The 16,883-nt window shown below is 39.4% G+C and overlaps 1 protein-coding gene across 7 annotated transcripts in view; it reads left to right on the forward strand.

Annotated features, from left to right (window-relative positions):
- The window catches only part of LAMA3 (laminin subunit alpha 3), a 263,998-nt gene that overhangs the window by 71,167 nt on the left and 175,948 nt on the right, over positions 1-16,883 (forward strand). For all 7 annotated transcript variants that reach the window (XR_006602077.1, XR_006602078.1, XM_045065455.1 and 4 more), the window contains 2 exons: positions 4,371-4,486; positions 7,679-7,797. Coding sequence is in view for 5 of the 7 variants with exons in the window: in XM_045065455.1 (XP_044921390.1) it covers positions 4,371-4,486; positions 7,679-7,797 (235 nt within the window). In the remaining 2 variants the exon portion in view is untranslated. The remainder of the gene's footprint in view (positions 1-4,370; positions 4,487-7,678; positions 7,798-16,883) is intronic.

A 16,883-nucleotide genomic window follows, 5' to 3' on the forward strand; every position in this document is an offset into this window, starting at 1 on the left:
CTCCATCCAGCCTAGAGCAGACATGGCTAATCAATCAGTGCTCAGTGGATGATCTAGGATGCAGCCACCAGATCCTCCCTGCCCCCCATCCCCAGACTGCCCCTGGCAACCATAAGTAATTGATTAGATTTGGCAAGGTGGGGGGAACTTGTTTGTCATCCCTAGTCTAATAAAACCAAAGGGTATACATTTTCAATATTTTTTTTTCATTGTGGTAAAATGCACATGATATAAAGTTTACTATGTTAGCCATTTTTAAGTGGTAGTGGTTTAAATTCAGTAGGGTTAAGTACATTCTTATTGTTGTGCAAACTCTCTCCAGAACTCATTTCATCTTGCAAAATTGAAACTCTAGTCCGGTTGAACAGCAGCTCCCCACTCTTTTCCTTTCCCAGCTCCTGGCAACCACCATCTCTTTTCTCTCTCAATTTGACTACTCTAGGTATTTCGTAGAAGTGGAAACACATGTTATTTGTCTTTGTCAACTGGTTTCTGTCACTTAACATAATGTTCTCAAGGTTCATCTACATTGTAGCATGTGTTAGAATCTCCTTTTTTAAGGCTGAGTAATATTTTATGATGTATACATCATATTGCTTATCCATTCATCGGTGGACTTTTAGGTTCCTGTCACTTTTTGGTTATAGTGAAGGATGTTGCTATGAACATTGGGTGTACCTATTTTTGTTTTTTATTGAGGTCTATTTTACATACAATAAGATGCATGGATATTAACTAGTAACTCTTCAGCAACCGTATACACTCATGTGATCAACACAAGAGGGACCTCTTGTGGCTGGAGATGACTGGATGCGAGATACAGCAGTAATCTCTCAATGTCTTGTTTAGAGTCTATGATTCCCCAAGTGCAGCATTGATGGGAGATGTTTTACTGTTAACTGGATGAGGTTTGTACATTATTGGGCCTCACGTTCAGGCACAGGGGCCAACTACCAACTTACATAGTGTGGAGCCCGGTCCCCGACCAGCAGCAGTCCCTAATGTCGTCAGCCCTCCTTCGGAGGGTCCGGCCATGCTGGGATAGCAGCATGAATCCAACAGCGGACTAGCCTTTAACTGGCAAGCACTAGTTTATTCATGATTAATCTGTCATCTCCTGGAGGGCAGGGCCTTAAGATCAGGGAAGTCCTGAGCTGGAGAGAGAGGGGGCAAAAGAGGTCGGTCTAATGTCCCTTAGCCTGAGACAAAATGGCACCATGTGGGAGAGAAGTTGAAGTCATTGGAGAAGGTCTGAGCTTCCTGCATAGCAGGGCTGGCATTCCCTGTTGATCTTGGCAGACCTGGAGGGGTTCCATACTGGGTGGTACAGAGTGAGAAACCACAGTGAATAGAGAAACTGTCTCCTCTTGTCTCAGTTTACACCAACACGACAGCCTTGCCTCCCACTGCTTGCTGGTTCGCTTCTGCCCAACAGGTTTATTCATGCAAATGCTAAGGAAATCCACACGAATAGGAAAAAAAATCTTAAAGTTTTTTAAAAATTAGTTTCAAAGGTAGAATTTCGTGACTCATCAGTTGCATATAACACCCCGTCCTCATTAAATCAAGTGCCACCTTAATGACCATCACCCAATTATCCTTTCTCCCCATCCCTCTCTGCTCTAGCAGCACTCAGTTTGTTTGCTAGAGTTCAGTGCTTCTTATGGTTTGCCTCCCTCTCAATTTTCATCTTCCTTTTTTTCTTCCCTTTCTCTGCTCATCTGTTTGGTTTCTTAAATTCTACACATGAGCGAATCATATGGTATTTGTCTTTCTCTGACTTATTTCGCCTAACATAATACTCTCTAGTTCCATCCACCTCATTGCAAATGGCGAGATTTCATTCTTTGTGATGGCTGAGTAATATTCCATTGCATATACATATACTACATTTTTTTTATCCATTCATCTGTCGATGGATGTCTGGGTTCTTTCCATATTTAGGCTATTGTGGATACTGCTGATATAAATATTGGGGTGCAGGTACCCCTTTGATTCACTGTGTTCATATCCTTTGGATAAATACTAAGTAGTACAATTGCTGGGTTGCAGGTAGCTCTATTTCCTACTTTTTGAGGGACCTCCATACTGTTGTCCAGAGTGGCTGCACCAGCTTTCATTCCCACCAACTGTAGGAGGGTTCCCCTTTCTCCGCATCCTCGCCAACATCTGTCATTTCCTATCTTGTTAATTTTAGCCATTCTGACGGGTATGAGGTGGTATCTTATTGTGGTTTTGATTTGTATTTCCCCGATGCCAAGTGATGTTGAGCATCTTTTCAAGTGTCTGTTGGCCATTTGTACATCTTCTTTGGAGAAATGTCTTATCTTGTCTTCTGCTCATTTCAGAATGGGATTGTTTTGGTTTTTTGGGTGTTGAGTTTGATAGATTCTTTTTTGGTTATGGATACCAGCCCTTTATCTGATAAGATATTTGCAAATATCTTTTCCCATTCTGTAGGTTGCCTTTTAGTTTTGTTGACTGTTTCCTTTGCTATGCAAAAATCTTTTTATTTTGATGAGGTCCTAATAGCAAATCATTTTTTCTCTTATATCTCTTGCCTTTGGAGACATGTCTAGCTAGAAGTTGTTGGGCCAAGGTCAAAGGACAAAAATCTTATAACATACTTAAGGGGATGCAGTGACTTAATGGAGGGAGCAAAGGCTGGCAATCAGAAAATTCAGTTGCTAATCAAGTAGAACCCATGAAGAGGCAGAAGAGGGCTTGAATTAAGCATGTCTACCGTGATGACCTGGTTCATGGAAACGTGGATAGATCACAGATTTAATTCTGAGCTTCCTAGCAGTCAACTCAAAAGGGGAAACCTGCCTACTTTCTTATTTCACTATACTCATAATCTAAAAAGTGATCAGTTGTTTAGGAGCATGACTGTTGACACTAGGATCAGGTAAGACATTTCTCTGGGAGTGCTATGAGGTGATCACCAGGAAATAGATTCTCTAGTCAGCAACTTCTTCAATAACATCCTTACAGCAGAGGCAAGGATGAGTTTTCTTTTCTTTTCTTTTTTAAAGATTTTATTTATTTATTTGACAGAGAGATAGAGAGCCCAAGTAAGCAGAGTGGCAGGCAGAGGGAGAAAGAAAAACAGGCTCTCCACTGAGCAGCGAGCCCGATGCGGGGCTTGATCCCAGGACCCTAGAATCATGACCCAAGCCGAAGGCAGAAGCTTAACCAACTGAGCCACCCAAGCATCGCAAGGATGAGTTTTCTGTTTCAACTATCAGCCTAGGCTGAGAACGAATCAGAAAAAGTAATTATTTGTGGGTGATACCAGTATGACTCAAACTAGTATCCATCTTTCTTTTTCTGCCTTCAATTTTAATCTTTCTGTGAGAGTAGCTGGACCCTATGTTCTTCAAGCAATATTCCCTAAATAATTGTTTCAGTTTAGTTTATGCATATGCTTTATTGGCAACAAGCTGAAGTAGTCTCTCTGACCAAAATCCATTTGGATGCCAGCTGTTCTGTGCTCTCAGTAAAATCTGTGTCCGTTTCCCTTAAGAGGCAGCTGAGCTGGGAGACGTGACACCTTCCCTTTGGAGTGTAACTGAATATATGCCATCCTCCCATCCCCCCTTAGAAGAGTTGATCAAATCACCACGGGCACAGCCTTAGACAACTGTTTTGAATCCTCTTTTAAAAAAGCACAGATAAGTGAGAGCTCAGCACTTGGGGTTTCTAACCCAGTGCCATGGCAACAATTTCATTTTAACCTGGAATGGTTTTAGTGCAGATATATAATTGCAGGTAGATTTTTGTATTGTTCCCTCTCCGCCTAGCTGAGTAATCGGTTTTTGGCCTTGCAAGGAGCTGTTTGTTGGAGCCGGGTCAGCGTCCTGGGGCAGGGTCCTCTGAGATCTTGTTAGGAACTGGCTCTCGGGTTTGGTGAATCTCTGTGCATGACCCCAGGCTGAGAGCAAGAGACCTGAGCAGACCTTCCTCACAGGACTGCTCCAGATCTTCATGAAGACGTGATACCCAGCATTTCCCAGTAAACTCAGCACTTGCTTGCTCCCGTGTTCATTTTCCTGTTACGGAAGGTGATAGAGAAGAAAGATCTGGAACTCTGGAGTCAAGACAAACTTAGGTTTGAAGTCTGGTTCTCCACTTACCATCAGCTGACCTTTGGCAGATGTTTTTGTGTCTTGGAATCTCAATGTCAGCATCTACACAATAGAGACACTAAGCAGGATGAGAGGGAGACTTGGACTAATAATGTATGCAAAGTGCTTTGTTCTCATAATTGCTCCATGAATGGTGCCTTTGACTGTCAGTGTCTCACCCAGGAAAAAATGATCTTAATCAAAACTTTTGAATAACTGAGATGTGCTTGGCCACATGCCCAGGTTTCAGTGTGAGTGCCAGCACCATACCTGTGGGAAGACGTGTGACCGCTGTTGTGCCGGGTACAACCAGAGGCACTGGCGACCCGCCACGTGGGAGCAGAGCAATGAATGTGAAGGTGAGCGCTGGGGGAGGAGCGCCTGCGACCGAGGCCCCGCCCACTCTTCCCCTCCATTCTCCCTGACCGGGAGGGAGGGGGTGGTGTCCCGTTAGGGACTCAGGTCTGTCTATTGTAAAGAAAAACTCACAGCCTGGAGGTAAAAGGCCCCATTCTAAATTTCAGCTACAAATAGAAGAACAAAAATAACAGCAGTAATAATCACTAATATGTATTAAGCATTCACTTAATGCTGGCCTCTCTCTTTTTAGTAGTCTAAAATATCATGTAGCCACTATTAAATTGTAAACCCTTACCATTTATTACGAGGTGATACTGGATCAGAATCCTAACTCTTGTGAGGAGGGAGGCGCGGAGAAGGTTTTGAGATCAGTGTCTGAAGAGAGAGCTGGAAGCATTGATGGGGGGGGGGGGACTGCAGGGGGATTGAGGTGGCTATAGGGTAGAGGGGACCCGAGAAAGAAGGAACAAAGGTGAGAGGCTGCTTTTAATTATGGTGTAATATAAAGTAAGAAGACTGTTATTTTTAAACAAACAAGCCCTAAGAGATCTAACTGAAGATTCCCTTGTAAACTGATCTTCTTAGGAAGCCACATATTTACTCCAGTTGCTGAAAACACTTTTGTTTTAGTTATTGGCTTTGGAGACTGCAGCCTATTTTTTCCAAGTCATTTGGAGAGGGATTTACTTTCTTTAAACAACCAAAATATTATTTGGATGCACATTTGTTGAACTAGGTGACGTAAGAAGGAATCTCTATTTAACACTTGTTGACCAAATGGTTTTTGTAACTCAGAGATGAGACTGATATGATTTCTGTGACTAGCAAACACTCAAAAGGATTTTTACTGAGGAGTTCCAAGGGCGCTTAGATTTTGACACTGTCTCAGGTGTTGATGTTGCCTGAGCTGAATGGTCAGGTATATCTCTAGGTCTAGGGGTGTTGACTGGTTGGCTGTTCTCACTTTATAGTCATAGCTAAGTTTCTTTCTCAGGGACTCCCCCATCTCTCTCCCAGTAGAATGGGACCAGAAAGAAGGAAAGGTAATAATCAAGAATTATTTCTTCTAGTGCTTTTGAGTACCCGTTTAGGCTATTTTGATTGAATGAGTGTTATCACACAAACTCCAACATTAGCAATTTGGTTAGTTTTCCAGGTTAGTGGAAATTTTCAGTGAATGACATGTTTAACTCCAGCACATAGGAAAATTTTAAAAATTACCTTTCATTAGTGTTAAGCTTTTTGCACTTGTCAAAGTGATTACAAATGACAAAAAAAACCCAGCATATGGTAATCAGACCCATTAAGATCCATTTGTTAAGTGCTTTCTCAATTCCATTTGGATTAGCACAATTCAAAAATGAATGTGTTTCTTGAGAAATAACCAATGTAGTTAATATAAATGCCTTGAATTTTTTAAAATCATGATACCACACTGGAGAAATGAAAATAGGCAGGTGCTCAGCCTGTTACAAAAAGAGCAACTTGAAATTCTAACTCACTCTTCTTGCCTAATAGATTTATCTGGGAATTTGATTATAAAACATACAAATTACTAGAAAGACCTGGAAATTTTGATCTGCATGGAATGCAATGAATGTATGTTCTCTCTAAGAGAATAAGAATTTTACTCATGTTAGATCTTTTTCATCTTGGTAATGATGAAAATCTTAGATGGCTTTTAAATTTTATTTTCAAATTTTTCATTATTATACATTGTTTGTAGATAACTTGGACATTATTTTAAAAAAGTAGAGCGGCGCCTGGCTGGCTCAGTGGGTTAAAACCTCTGCCTTCGGCTCAGGTCATGATCCCAGGGTCCTGGGATTGAGCCTCACATGGGGCTCTCTGCTCAGTGGGGAGCCTGCTTCCCTCTCTCTCTGCCTGCCTTTCTGGCTACTTGTGATCTCTGTCTGTCAAATAAATAAAATATGTAAAAAAAAAATTTCTTTAGAAAAAGTAGAACCACCAGTAATTTTGTTATCCAGAGAGAACCACTAATATTTTGTTAGGCATTTTAGTGTTTTCTTCTTGTATACTCTAATATTATTATTTAATATATATTAGATTATTTATATAATTACTTATGCAATTATTTATACAATTTTATATCCTGTTCTTTTTCACTTGAAATTTTAGATATTTTCCCATTTTATTAAAACCCCTTTAGCATCCTTTTTGATGGCATGGTGTAGTCATTCTGTGGAATCAAGGGTATCCAGCAAGTGTTTGCTGAGTATTCACTATGTGCTGGGGACTGGGTTCTACTGCAAACAAGACACAAGCTCCTCCTGCCTTCATAGAACTGACAGTCAAGCAAAGATACTGTTGTTTGCTTACCATTTCCCTAGTATCAGACATTGGGATTATTTCCAGGTTTTAAAAAGATTTTATTTATCTGAGAGAGAGAAGGCATGGCGGGGAGGGTCAGAGGGAGGAGCAGATTCCCCGCTGAGCAGGGAGCTCAATGTGGGACTCCATCCTAGGGCTCTGGGATCATGACCTGAGCCCAACCAACTGAGCCACCCAGGCCCCTGATTATTTCCAGTTTATTGCTATTATAAATAGAGCTGAGATTTAAAAAAAAAACAAAAACAAAAACAAAACTTGGAGTGTTAGCTGAGAGAATTGGTTTTGGAGTCCAATATAAGTCAGGATTCTGCGTTTCTCACTAGAGACATGCTTTAAACTCTCGAAGCCTCAGTCTCCCCCTATTTGGGCTCTGGGGAATAATAGTACCTACGTTAGAGACTTGTTGCATGGATTCAATGAGGTAATGCACAGAAAACGCTTTTCACAGTGTACCAAGAGCTCAATTATTCTTGTTAATAATAGTAATAACAGTAGAAGTAATATTCTCATTGTGCATGAAGTCTAATGGGGATTTTGGTATATCTTAATTTGCTGTTAAAAAGAAAAGAAATACACACACACACACACATGTTGTAATTATATATATGTATTTAAAGAGAAGCCTCTCCCATTTATTATCAGATGAAAGAAGTTGTTAATCACATATTATTATAGATGAATCTTTGTGTAAAAATCCCTAAAATTTTCCACTGAGAATATGGTGTTCCACAATACAATACACTTAATAAAGTGGTACAATGAATGGTAATACTCTCTGGGAGAATTTGCAAAATGTCTCATAGTAATGATGGAATATTAACTTAGAATGCCTTTTTCAGCATGCAACTGCCATGGTCATGCCCTTGACTGTTACTATGACCCAGATGTTGAGAGGCAGCAGGCCAGCTTGAATATCCACGGCATCTATGCAGGTGGAGGGGTCTGCATTAATTGTCAGGTGAGTCACTATTTAGGTCAAAGTGAATATGTCACTGTATGGAAAGGAGCATTCATTAAGCCAAGCTCCCAGGGAGATGTTAATAAAGTGATATACAATTGAGAGTATTTCTGTAAATATTTCTCTACTTTTGTACACAAAAGTCCTTGTTAGCTGGGTATAAAAATGGACTGAGACATCTTTGTCTAGATTCTGTTGATTAGATTCTTCATTTAGGTCTTTGCCTAAATAGGGAGGAGAGTCCCTCACTGTCACTCAGGATGCTATTTATCTTGTAGTAAAAGGGTCTAAGATAGTAGGGCAAATAGGTGTCAACTTTGGTGCTGATCCTAAATCCTGTTTTCAGACAGATTCTGAATCCAGACTCCATGAGGAGGTACATCATGATCAATTAGTGAAGTCTGCCATTGACATTTAGTAAGAAACACTGACTTTTCATCCCTTCTATAGAACAGTTAGTCAAGAGGAATGTATGATAGAGGAAGAATGTATGATAGAGGAAGATGTAATGCTCATGACTTTGGTCCATATTTACTCTGTGTTGTGTGCTCTCAGAGTGATGTTTTGTTAATGTTACCATTAAAAAGGTGCTCTTTTCAAGAGATGCTCATTTATATGGAAGCACCATTAAAAAGCTCTTTTCAGGAGATGCCCATTTATATGGAATAGCTTCAAATTCTTAGAGACCCACCATCTTCCACCTTTCTTCCACTCCATTTTGTATCATTTGTCAATGCAAGTAATTAAACTACAAGTAAAATATAAGTCATAAGTTCCTTACAAATGACAGATTTCATGCACAAATGAAAGATCCCAGGATCTTAAGACTGTACTCTTTAAGACCCTCAGGTGATTCGTAGGCATGTTTAAATTGCAGAAGCACTGGGCTGGAATGTGTAGGTAAAATCCTTTCTCCAGATGAAGGAGTAAGCCACTTCAATGTGTCTTTAAAATATCTTGTTCCTCCTCTTCCTTCTCTCAGAGACACTATGTTTTATACCTTGCTGTTCCTGAAAAGCATCAACATAGTCCTTTTTTGCATAGTGGCTCTGTGAAAGCATTTTTTTTATTTTTTGCTTAGGAAATCTGTTTAGGTTCATTGCATTTTTTTCCAACATAAAATGCCTTGTTTAATTAACTTAAATTTTTTTATTGTGGTGAAATATACATAACATAAAATCTACCATTGTAGCCATTTTAAGTGTATATCTCTGCATAATTAACTGCTATATTATATTGATAATCCATGAATAAGTAGAGAATTCTGCCTCTGTTATGGCTTAGGACCTCCTACTGGATCCAAACTTTCCACAAATAATAACTATAGACTATAGACAAAATACAAAACAAAAAACCAGGAAGTCCCCTTTCTCCCAACCAATGATCTGCAGGCACTGGGGAGTACATATGGACAGGAAGGTTCTGGAGGGAAGCTGCTGCTTGGCATAAAGGATCAGTGTAGGGTGAGCTACATGTGTTTTTGACTTTTAGCCAGAGGACAGACCAAAATTGGTGCCTCATGTTATAACTAAAATTCCTCTAGAAAATCTAGGGTCTTTCTGCCATGAAGTACAAGAGTTTAGACCTTGGCTGGAACAACAACAACTTTTGGAGAGTGACTAGGGAGTCCAAGAAAAAAGAAATCAAAAGAGAAAAAAATCCCTAATTCTGTGTATAAAATCTTCCCAAGTTTCTTGCTGACCCCTGAGCCATCGACTCACAGATTGGCAGAGGTAAAATAATTTATATGAAATTTAAATTAGCACATAGAGTTACAGTTTTCAGTTTGGGTAAAGTTAGGTTAATTATGTCATAGAACTAATCAAATCCAATATTCTTTAGAAGAATATTACAGAACATAATACTTATTATGTCTCTACAACATAATATTTATTATGTCCAGGATAAAAGCCAAAATTTTTTGACACTTGAAGAACTAAAAATTGTGACCCATTATCAAGAAAAAAGATAATCAATAGAGGCAATCCTGAAATTACCTAGGTGTTGAAATAAGCAGTTAAGGATATCATAACTTTGCTTGAGAATATAAGTAAAAATATGTTCACAATAAATGAAAATGTAAGAAATTTCAGGAGAAAACTAGAAATTATAAAAGACTTATTAAAAATTCTAGTACAAAATACATTATGTTAGATTATGGATGGGGCTAATATCAGAACGGAGGTAATAGAAGAAAGATTCAGTAAATTTGAAGATATATCTTTAAGACCCTCAGGTGATTCGTAGGCATGTTTAAATTGAATTTAAATAGAAATTATCCAGTCTTAAGAAAAGAAAGAAAAAGATTAAAAAAATTTTACCAGAAACTTGCAAACTTGTGGGACAATAGCAGAAGACCTAACATACATGCAATTGGGGTCCCGGAAGAGAGGAGAGAGAATGTGGCAAAAAAGGAGGAGGAGGAGGAAAAAGGAGGAGAAGCCAGAGAAGCAGAAGCAGAAGCAGTGGGGGTGTTGGTAGCAACAATGGCAAGAAATTTGTCAAATTTTTCAGTAGATTAGGATTCAAGAAACTTAGTGACTCCCAAGCCAGATAAATACAAGGAAAACCACTCCTGGGCCTAGTAGGGTCTATCTAGCAGGGCCAAAGAAAGAGTGAAAATCTTGAAAGTAGAGAAAAGCAACACATAACTATGACTGTGAACTTATTAGAAACTGTGGAGGCCACAAGACAGTGGAGAATACCTTAAATGTGCTAAATAAAAAAAAAAGAACGGACTATTAACCAAGATTTCTATATTTAGCAAAAATAGTCTTTGACAAGGAAAGCAAAAGGACAAATGTTTCTGATAAAATCAAACTGAGATAATGTGTTACCCAAAATATTTGCACTACCAGAAATAGCAAAGGAAGCTCTTCAGGTTATAGAGAAATGATATCCCATGGAAATTCTGACCTTCAGCAATATAGCATAAGGATAGTATATTAAGACGAGTAAGGTTTAATCCCAGGAAAGCAAGGTTGATTGAACATTTGAAAATCAGTCAGCAGGTTGAGGAAAATGGTGGAGTAGGAGGACCCTAGCCTCACCTCAGAGCATGGATATAGCCAGAGAAGACTCACAACAGTGTAAGTAACTCAGAAAGCAAACTGAAGACTGGCAGAATAAACTCCACAACTAAGTGTAGAGAAGAGGTAGCACTGGAAAGAGTAGGAAGGGCAGATACAGGGAGGTAAATGGACTCACAGGACTGTCAGTTGTGGGGGGGGGGTGTGTGGTAAGGATACCTGAATCCCCTCTAACATTTAGTTTTGAAAACCAGAGGGATTGGATTTTGTGAGTTCTTACAATCAGCAGGACCTAAAGCCTGGAATTACCAAAACAAAAACAAAAAAACAGTAGGTTCTGTTCCGGGAGTGCCAAGGGCAAGAGGAAACTGAATCCTTGCCCTTAAAGAACACAACAGTCTGTGGAGATGCAGCATAGAAACAGCAGTCTGAGAGGAGCTTAGGGCATATGGGAGGGAGAGTGGTTTACTCATCTCAGAGCCTGTCCAGGAGGCTGACAGAAATCACTGGGGAACTCCTTCATGAACAAAGAAATTGGCAGGTGCCATTTTTCTCCCTTGGCCCCCAGTGTAAACACATAGGCCCCCGAGGGACTGGCTACCTAACTTGCTAGCACTGCTGCCCCCACCCTGCCCCCCTGCCATGCTGTGTTTCCATCAGTCCACCACTCTAGACAGCCCATCTCGGTCTGGCATGGTAGGGCCCCTCTTGCACCAGCTGGGGATGAAAGGCTTTTTGGCCCCATCACCTGGTTGCCACACCTACCCTGTACTATGCTTCCAAGGATCTACGCCTTTGGATGGTGCCTCAATCCCAGTGCTGCAGGGTTCCTCCTACAGAGGACAGGGGAGCACAAAGCTTACTGTCACTGTAGCCCCACCCTACACTTGGCTTCCATGGAGCCAGATGGGCTGCTTTAGTCCTGATGCCGCATGGCCCCTCTCATGGTATGCAAGGCTTGCTACCACTGCTCCCACACTGTGCTTTGGGGGCTCTGCCCCCTCCAATACACTTTTGGCCAGAGCCCCTATAGGATATAGGCTTGGCAGTAGGCAAGCAGCATCTATGATGGCCAACACCACTCCAAAGTAACTCTTACCCTGGAGAGAGGGAAAGATAACTACACACATGAGTCAGATGGAGCCCCAGCAATGGCCTGCTGTGACTGCAGGCCCTGCCTACCAGTGGAAGCTTCTCACGGGGCGACACAAGGACTTGGTGCTATTGCATCTCTGGCAAATTCCTGGTCTTACTCAGCTAGCTCAGGGTGGTCCCAGACTGGCCCTATAACACCACCAGGACCAAACACTGTCCAAAACAGCAGAGAGAGCCTTATTGCAGATGCCTGGGCTGAAGGAAAAAGCAACGCAGCCACAAAAACAGGGCACATGCATCACACATAGGAGATACCCTTGAAGTGCCAGGTTCAGGTGAAAGGGGAACACTGCACTGCAGGGCAGTACAGAACCTCTTCTTCATAAGGCCACTACTTTCAAGTGTAAGAGAAGTAGCTGACTTTCCTAATACACAGAAATAGACAGAGTTCGATGACATGAAGAGACAGAGGAATATGTCCTAAATGAAAGAATAGGACAAATATACAGGAAGAGACCTAAGCAAAATGGATATAAGTAATATGGTGGATAGAGAATTCAAAGCAATGGTCATAAAGATGCTCATAGGACTTGAGAAAAGAGTAGAGGACATCAGTGAGACCTTTAACAAAGAGATGAAAGAAATTAAAAAGAACCAATCAGGGATGAAGAACACAATAAATGAGATTAAAAATACACTAGATGGAACAAATAGCAGACTTGAGGAAGCAGAGGAATGAATTAATGGTCTGGGAGACAGAGTAAGGGAAATTAGTCAAATTAAACAAATGAGAGAAATGAGAATTATGCAAAGTGAGGATAGACCTAGGGAACTCAGTGACTCCATCAAGCATAATAACATTTGCATTGTAGGGATCCCAGAAGACGAGACAGAAAAGAGGGCAGAAAATTTATCTGAAAAACAATAACTGAAAAAATCCCAAATCTGGGGAAGGAAACAGATATCCAGATCCAGGAAGCATAGAGATCCACCAATAAAATCAATCCAAGGAGGTCCACACCAAGACACATGGTAATTAAAATGGAAAAAAAAAAGTTATAAAGAGAGAATTTTAAAAGCAGCAAGAGAAAAGAAGAGAGTTACATATGAGACATTCCATAAGGCTTGAAATGGATTTTTTAGCAGAAACCTTGCAGGCCAGAGGAAAGTGGCATGATATATTCAAAGTGCTAAAAGAGAAAAATCTGCAGCTTGCAAGGCTATCATTCAGAATAGGAGAGAGAGTTTCTCAGACAAACAAAAACTAAAGGAGTTCATAACTTACAAGAAATATTAAAGAAGGCTCTTTGAGTAGAAAGGAAAGACCATAAATGAGAGTAAGAAAAATAAATATATTTGTAAAAATCAGTCAAGGGATTCACAAAATAAAAGTATGTAAAATATGATTCCATAAATCTGAAACATGGAGAAGGGGAGAGGAGGAAAGAATGGGTTCAAACTTAAGGACCATTGGCTCCATGTAAACTACTATATGCAGAGGATGTTATATACAAACCTAATGGTAACGACAAATTAAAAACCAGTAATAAATTTGCGAAGAATAAAGAGAAGGAATGCAAGTGTGTCACTAAAGAAAGTCAGCAAGCCATGAAAGAGAGCAAGGAAAAAAGAATCAGAGAAAAACTGTAGAAATGACACAAGAAAAGTAACAAAATGGCAATAAATATAAAACTATCAATAATTACTTTCAATGTAAATGGACTAATGCTCCAATCAGAACACATAGGGTGACGGAGTGGATAAAGAAGCAAAACCTACCTATGTGCTGCCTATATGAGACTCATTTCAAATCAAAAGACACCTGCAGATTGAAAATGAGGGGATAGAGAAACATCTGTCTATCATGCAAATGAATATCAAAAGAAACCCTGGGAGACAATACTTATATCAGACAAAATAGACTATAATGAGACAAAGAAGGACACTATATAATAATAAAGGGACAATCCAGTAAGATGATATGCTAATTATAAATATTTATGCACCCAACATGGAAGTACTCAAATACATAAAACAGATAATAACAAACATTAAGGAACCAATTGATAATAATGCAATAATAGTAAGAGACTTTTCTGCCCTACTTACATCAATGGATATATCATCCAGACAGAAAACCAACAAGGAATGACACTGGACCAAATTGATTTAATGGATATATTCAGAACATTCCGTTGTAAAGCAGCAGAATACACAATCTTTTTGAGTGCACATGGAACATTATCTAGACAATCACATGGTAAGGCCGTAAAACAAGTCTCAACAAATTAAAAAAGCTTGAGGTCATGTCATGTATCTTTTCTCACCACAATGCTATGAAACTAGAAATCAACCACAAGAAAAAATCTGGAAAGAACACAAATACACAGAGATTAAATAATACACTACTAAACAATGAATGGGTCAACCAAGAAATCAAAGAATAAATCAAAAATTACATAGAAACAAATAAAAATGAAAAGACAAAGTTCCAAAGTCTTCGGGATGCAGCAAAAGCTGTTCTAAGATGAGGGCCTACATCTAGAAGCAAGAAAAATGTCAAATAAACAACTAAGACTTACACTTAACAGAGCTAGAAAAAGAACAACAAAACTCAAACTAGAAGAAGGAAGGAAATAATAAAGACTGGAGAATAAATAAATGATATAGAAACTAAAACTAACAAAACAAATAGAACAGATCAATGAAACCAGGAACTGGTTCTTTTGAAAAAAAATAAAATAAAATAAATTTTGACTTGTATACACATACACACACATACACACACATTCATTCTAATATTTCTAGCCAGACTCATAAAAAAAAGGGAAAAGAAAAAGAAAAAGGTCTCACATAAACAGAATCACAAATGAGAGAGGAGAAATAACAACCAACACCACAGAATTTGTCTATAACAAATGATGTTAGGAAAACTGGACAGCTACATGCAAAAGAATGAAACTGGACACTTTTTAACACCGTACACAAAAATAAACTCAAAATGAATTAAAAACCTAAATGTGAGACCTGAAACCAATAAAAGCTTTAAGAGAGAGCACAGGTATTAATTTCTTTAACATTGATTGTAACAACATGTGTGCGTGTGTGTGTGTGTGTGAGAGAGAGAGAGAGAGAGAAAGAGAGAGAGAGAAGCAGTACGAGCAGCGGGAGGGCAGAGGGAGAGGGAGAATCTTAAGCAGGCTTCATGCCCATCATAGAGCCTGATGTGGGGCTTGATCTCATGACACTGAGTTCATGACCTCAGTTGAAATCAAGAGTCAGATGCTCAACCCCCTCAGCCACCCAGGTGCTCTCAGTAACAACATTTTTATAGATATGTCTCCTGAAAGGAAAATAAAAGCAAAAATAAAGTATTCAGTCTACATGTAAATAAAAAGCTTTTGCACAACAAAGGAAACAGTCAACAAAACTGAAAGGGAGCCTACAGAATGGGAGAAAGTATTTGTAAGTGACATATCTGATAAAGGGTTGATATGTAAAATATATAAATAATTCATACAACTCAGCACCCCAAAAACAAATAATATAATTGAAAAATGCAAGGGATACCTGGGTAGCTCAGTGGGTTAAGCATCTGCCTTGAGCTCAGGTCATGATCTCAGGGTCCTGGGATCAATCCTTGCATCAGGCTCCTCACTCAGCAGGGAGTCTGCTTCTCTCGCTCTCCTTCTGCCCCTCCTTCCTGTTTATTCTCTCTCTCTCAAATAAATAAGTAAAATCTTAAAAAAAAAAAAAAAGAAAGAAAAATGGGCAGAAGACATGAACAGACATTCTCCAAAGAAGACCTACAGATGGCCATACACACATGAAAAGATGCTCAACATCACTCATCCTCAGGGAAATGCAAATCAAAACCCAATGAGATATCCCCTCACACCTGTCAGACTGCTTAAAATCAACAACACAAGAAACAAGTATTGGTGAGGATGTGGGAAAAAAAATTCTCTTACACTGTTGGTGGGAATGCCAACTTGTGTAGCCACTGTGGAATATAGTATGGAGGTTCCTCAAAAAGTTAAAAATGGACCTAACCTACAATCCAGTAATTTTGCTACTGGGTTTTTATCCCCCCCCCAATACAAAAACATTAATTCAAAGGGATACATGACCCTGACATTTATAGCAGCATTTAAAATAGCTGAAGTATGGGGGTACCTGGGTGGCTCAGTGAGTTAAAGCCTCTGCCTTTGGCTCAGGTCATGATCTCAGGGTCCTGGGATCAAGCCCCGCATGGGGCTCTCTGCTCAGCGGGGAGCCTGCTTTCCTTCCTCTCTCTCTGCTTGCCTCTCTGCCTACCTGTAATCTCTGTCTGTCACATAAATAAATAAAATCTTTAAAAAAATAAAAAATAAAATAGCTGAGATAGGGAAGCAGTCCAAGTGTTCATCAATAGAGAAATGGATAAAGAAGATGTGATATGTACAAACAGTGGAATATTATTCAGCCATAAAAAAGAATGAACTCTTGCTGTTTGCAATGATATGGATGGAGCTAGAGAGTATAGTGCTAAACGAAGTAAGTCAGTCAGAGAAAGACAAATACCATATGATTCACTCGTGGAATCTAAGAAACAAAACAAATGAATTTAAAAGAGAAAGAGAGAGTTAAACCCAAGAAACAGACTCTTAACTGTAGAGAACAAACTCATAGTTACCAGACGTGATGTGAGTGGGAAGGTGGGTACAATAGGGGACAGGGATTAAGGAGGCCACGCATTGTGATGAGCACTGGGTGATGTATGGAAGTGCTGAATCACTGTATGTATACTTGAAACTAATATTACACTGTATGTTAACTATACTGGAATTAAAAACTTAATAAATTGAAAAATCAGTCTGCTTGATCATCATAGTAGCAGAATAAAAGAGAAGGGTCATGTGAAATACCACTAGACAAAACCATACCCATTTTACAATAAAAGCTCTTAGCAAACCAGAAATA

The sequence above is a fragment of the Mustela putorius genome, unplaced genomic scaffold (genome assembly GCF_011764305.1).
Source record: "Mustela putorius furo isolate JIRA1106 unplaced genomic scaffold, ASM1176430v1.1 tig00003858_pilon_pilon_pilon, whole genome shotgun sequence".
In the NCBI taxonomy this organism is placed as follows: Eukaryota; Metazoa; Chordata; class Mammalia; order Carnivora; family Mustelidae; genus Mustela; species Mustela putorius.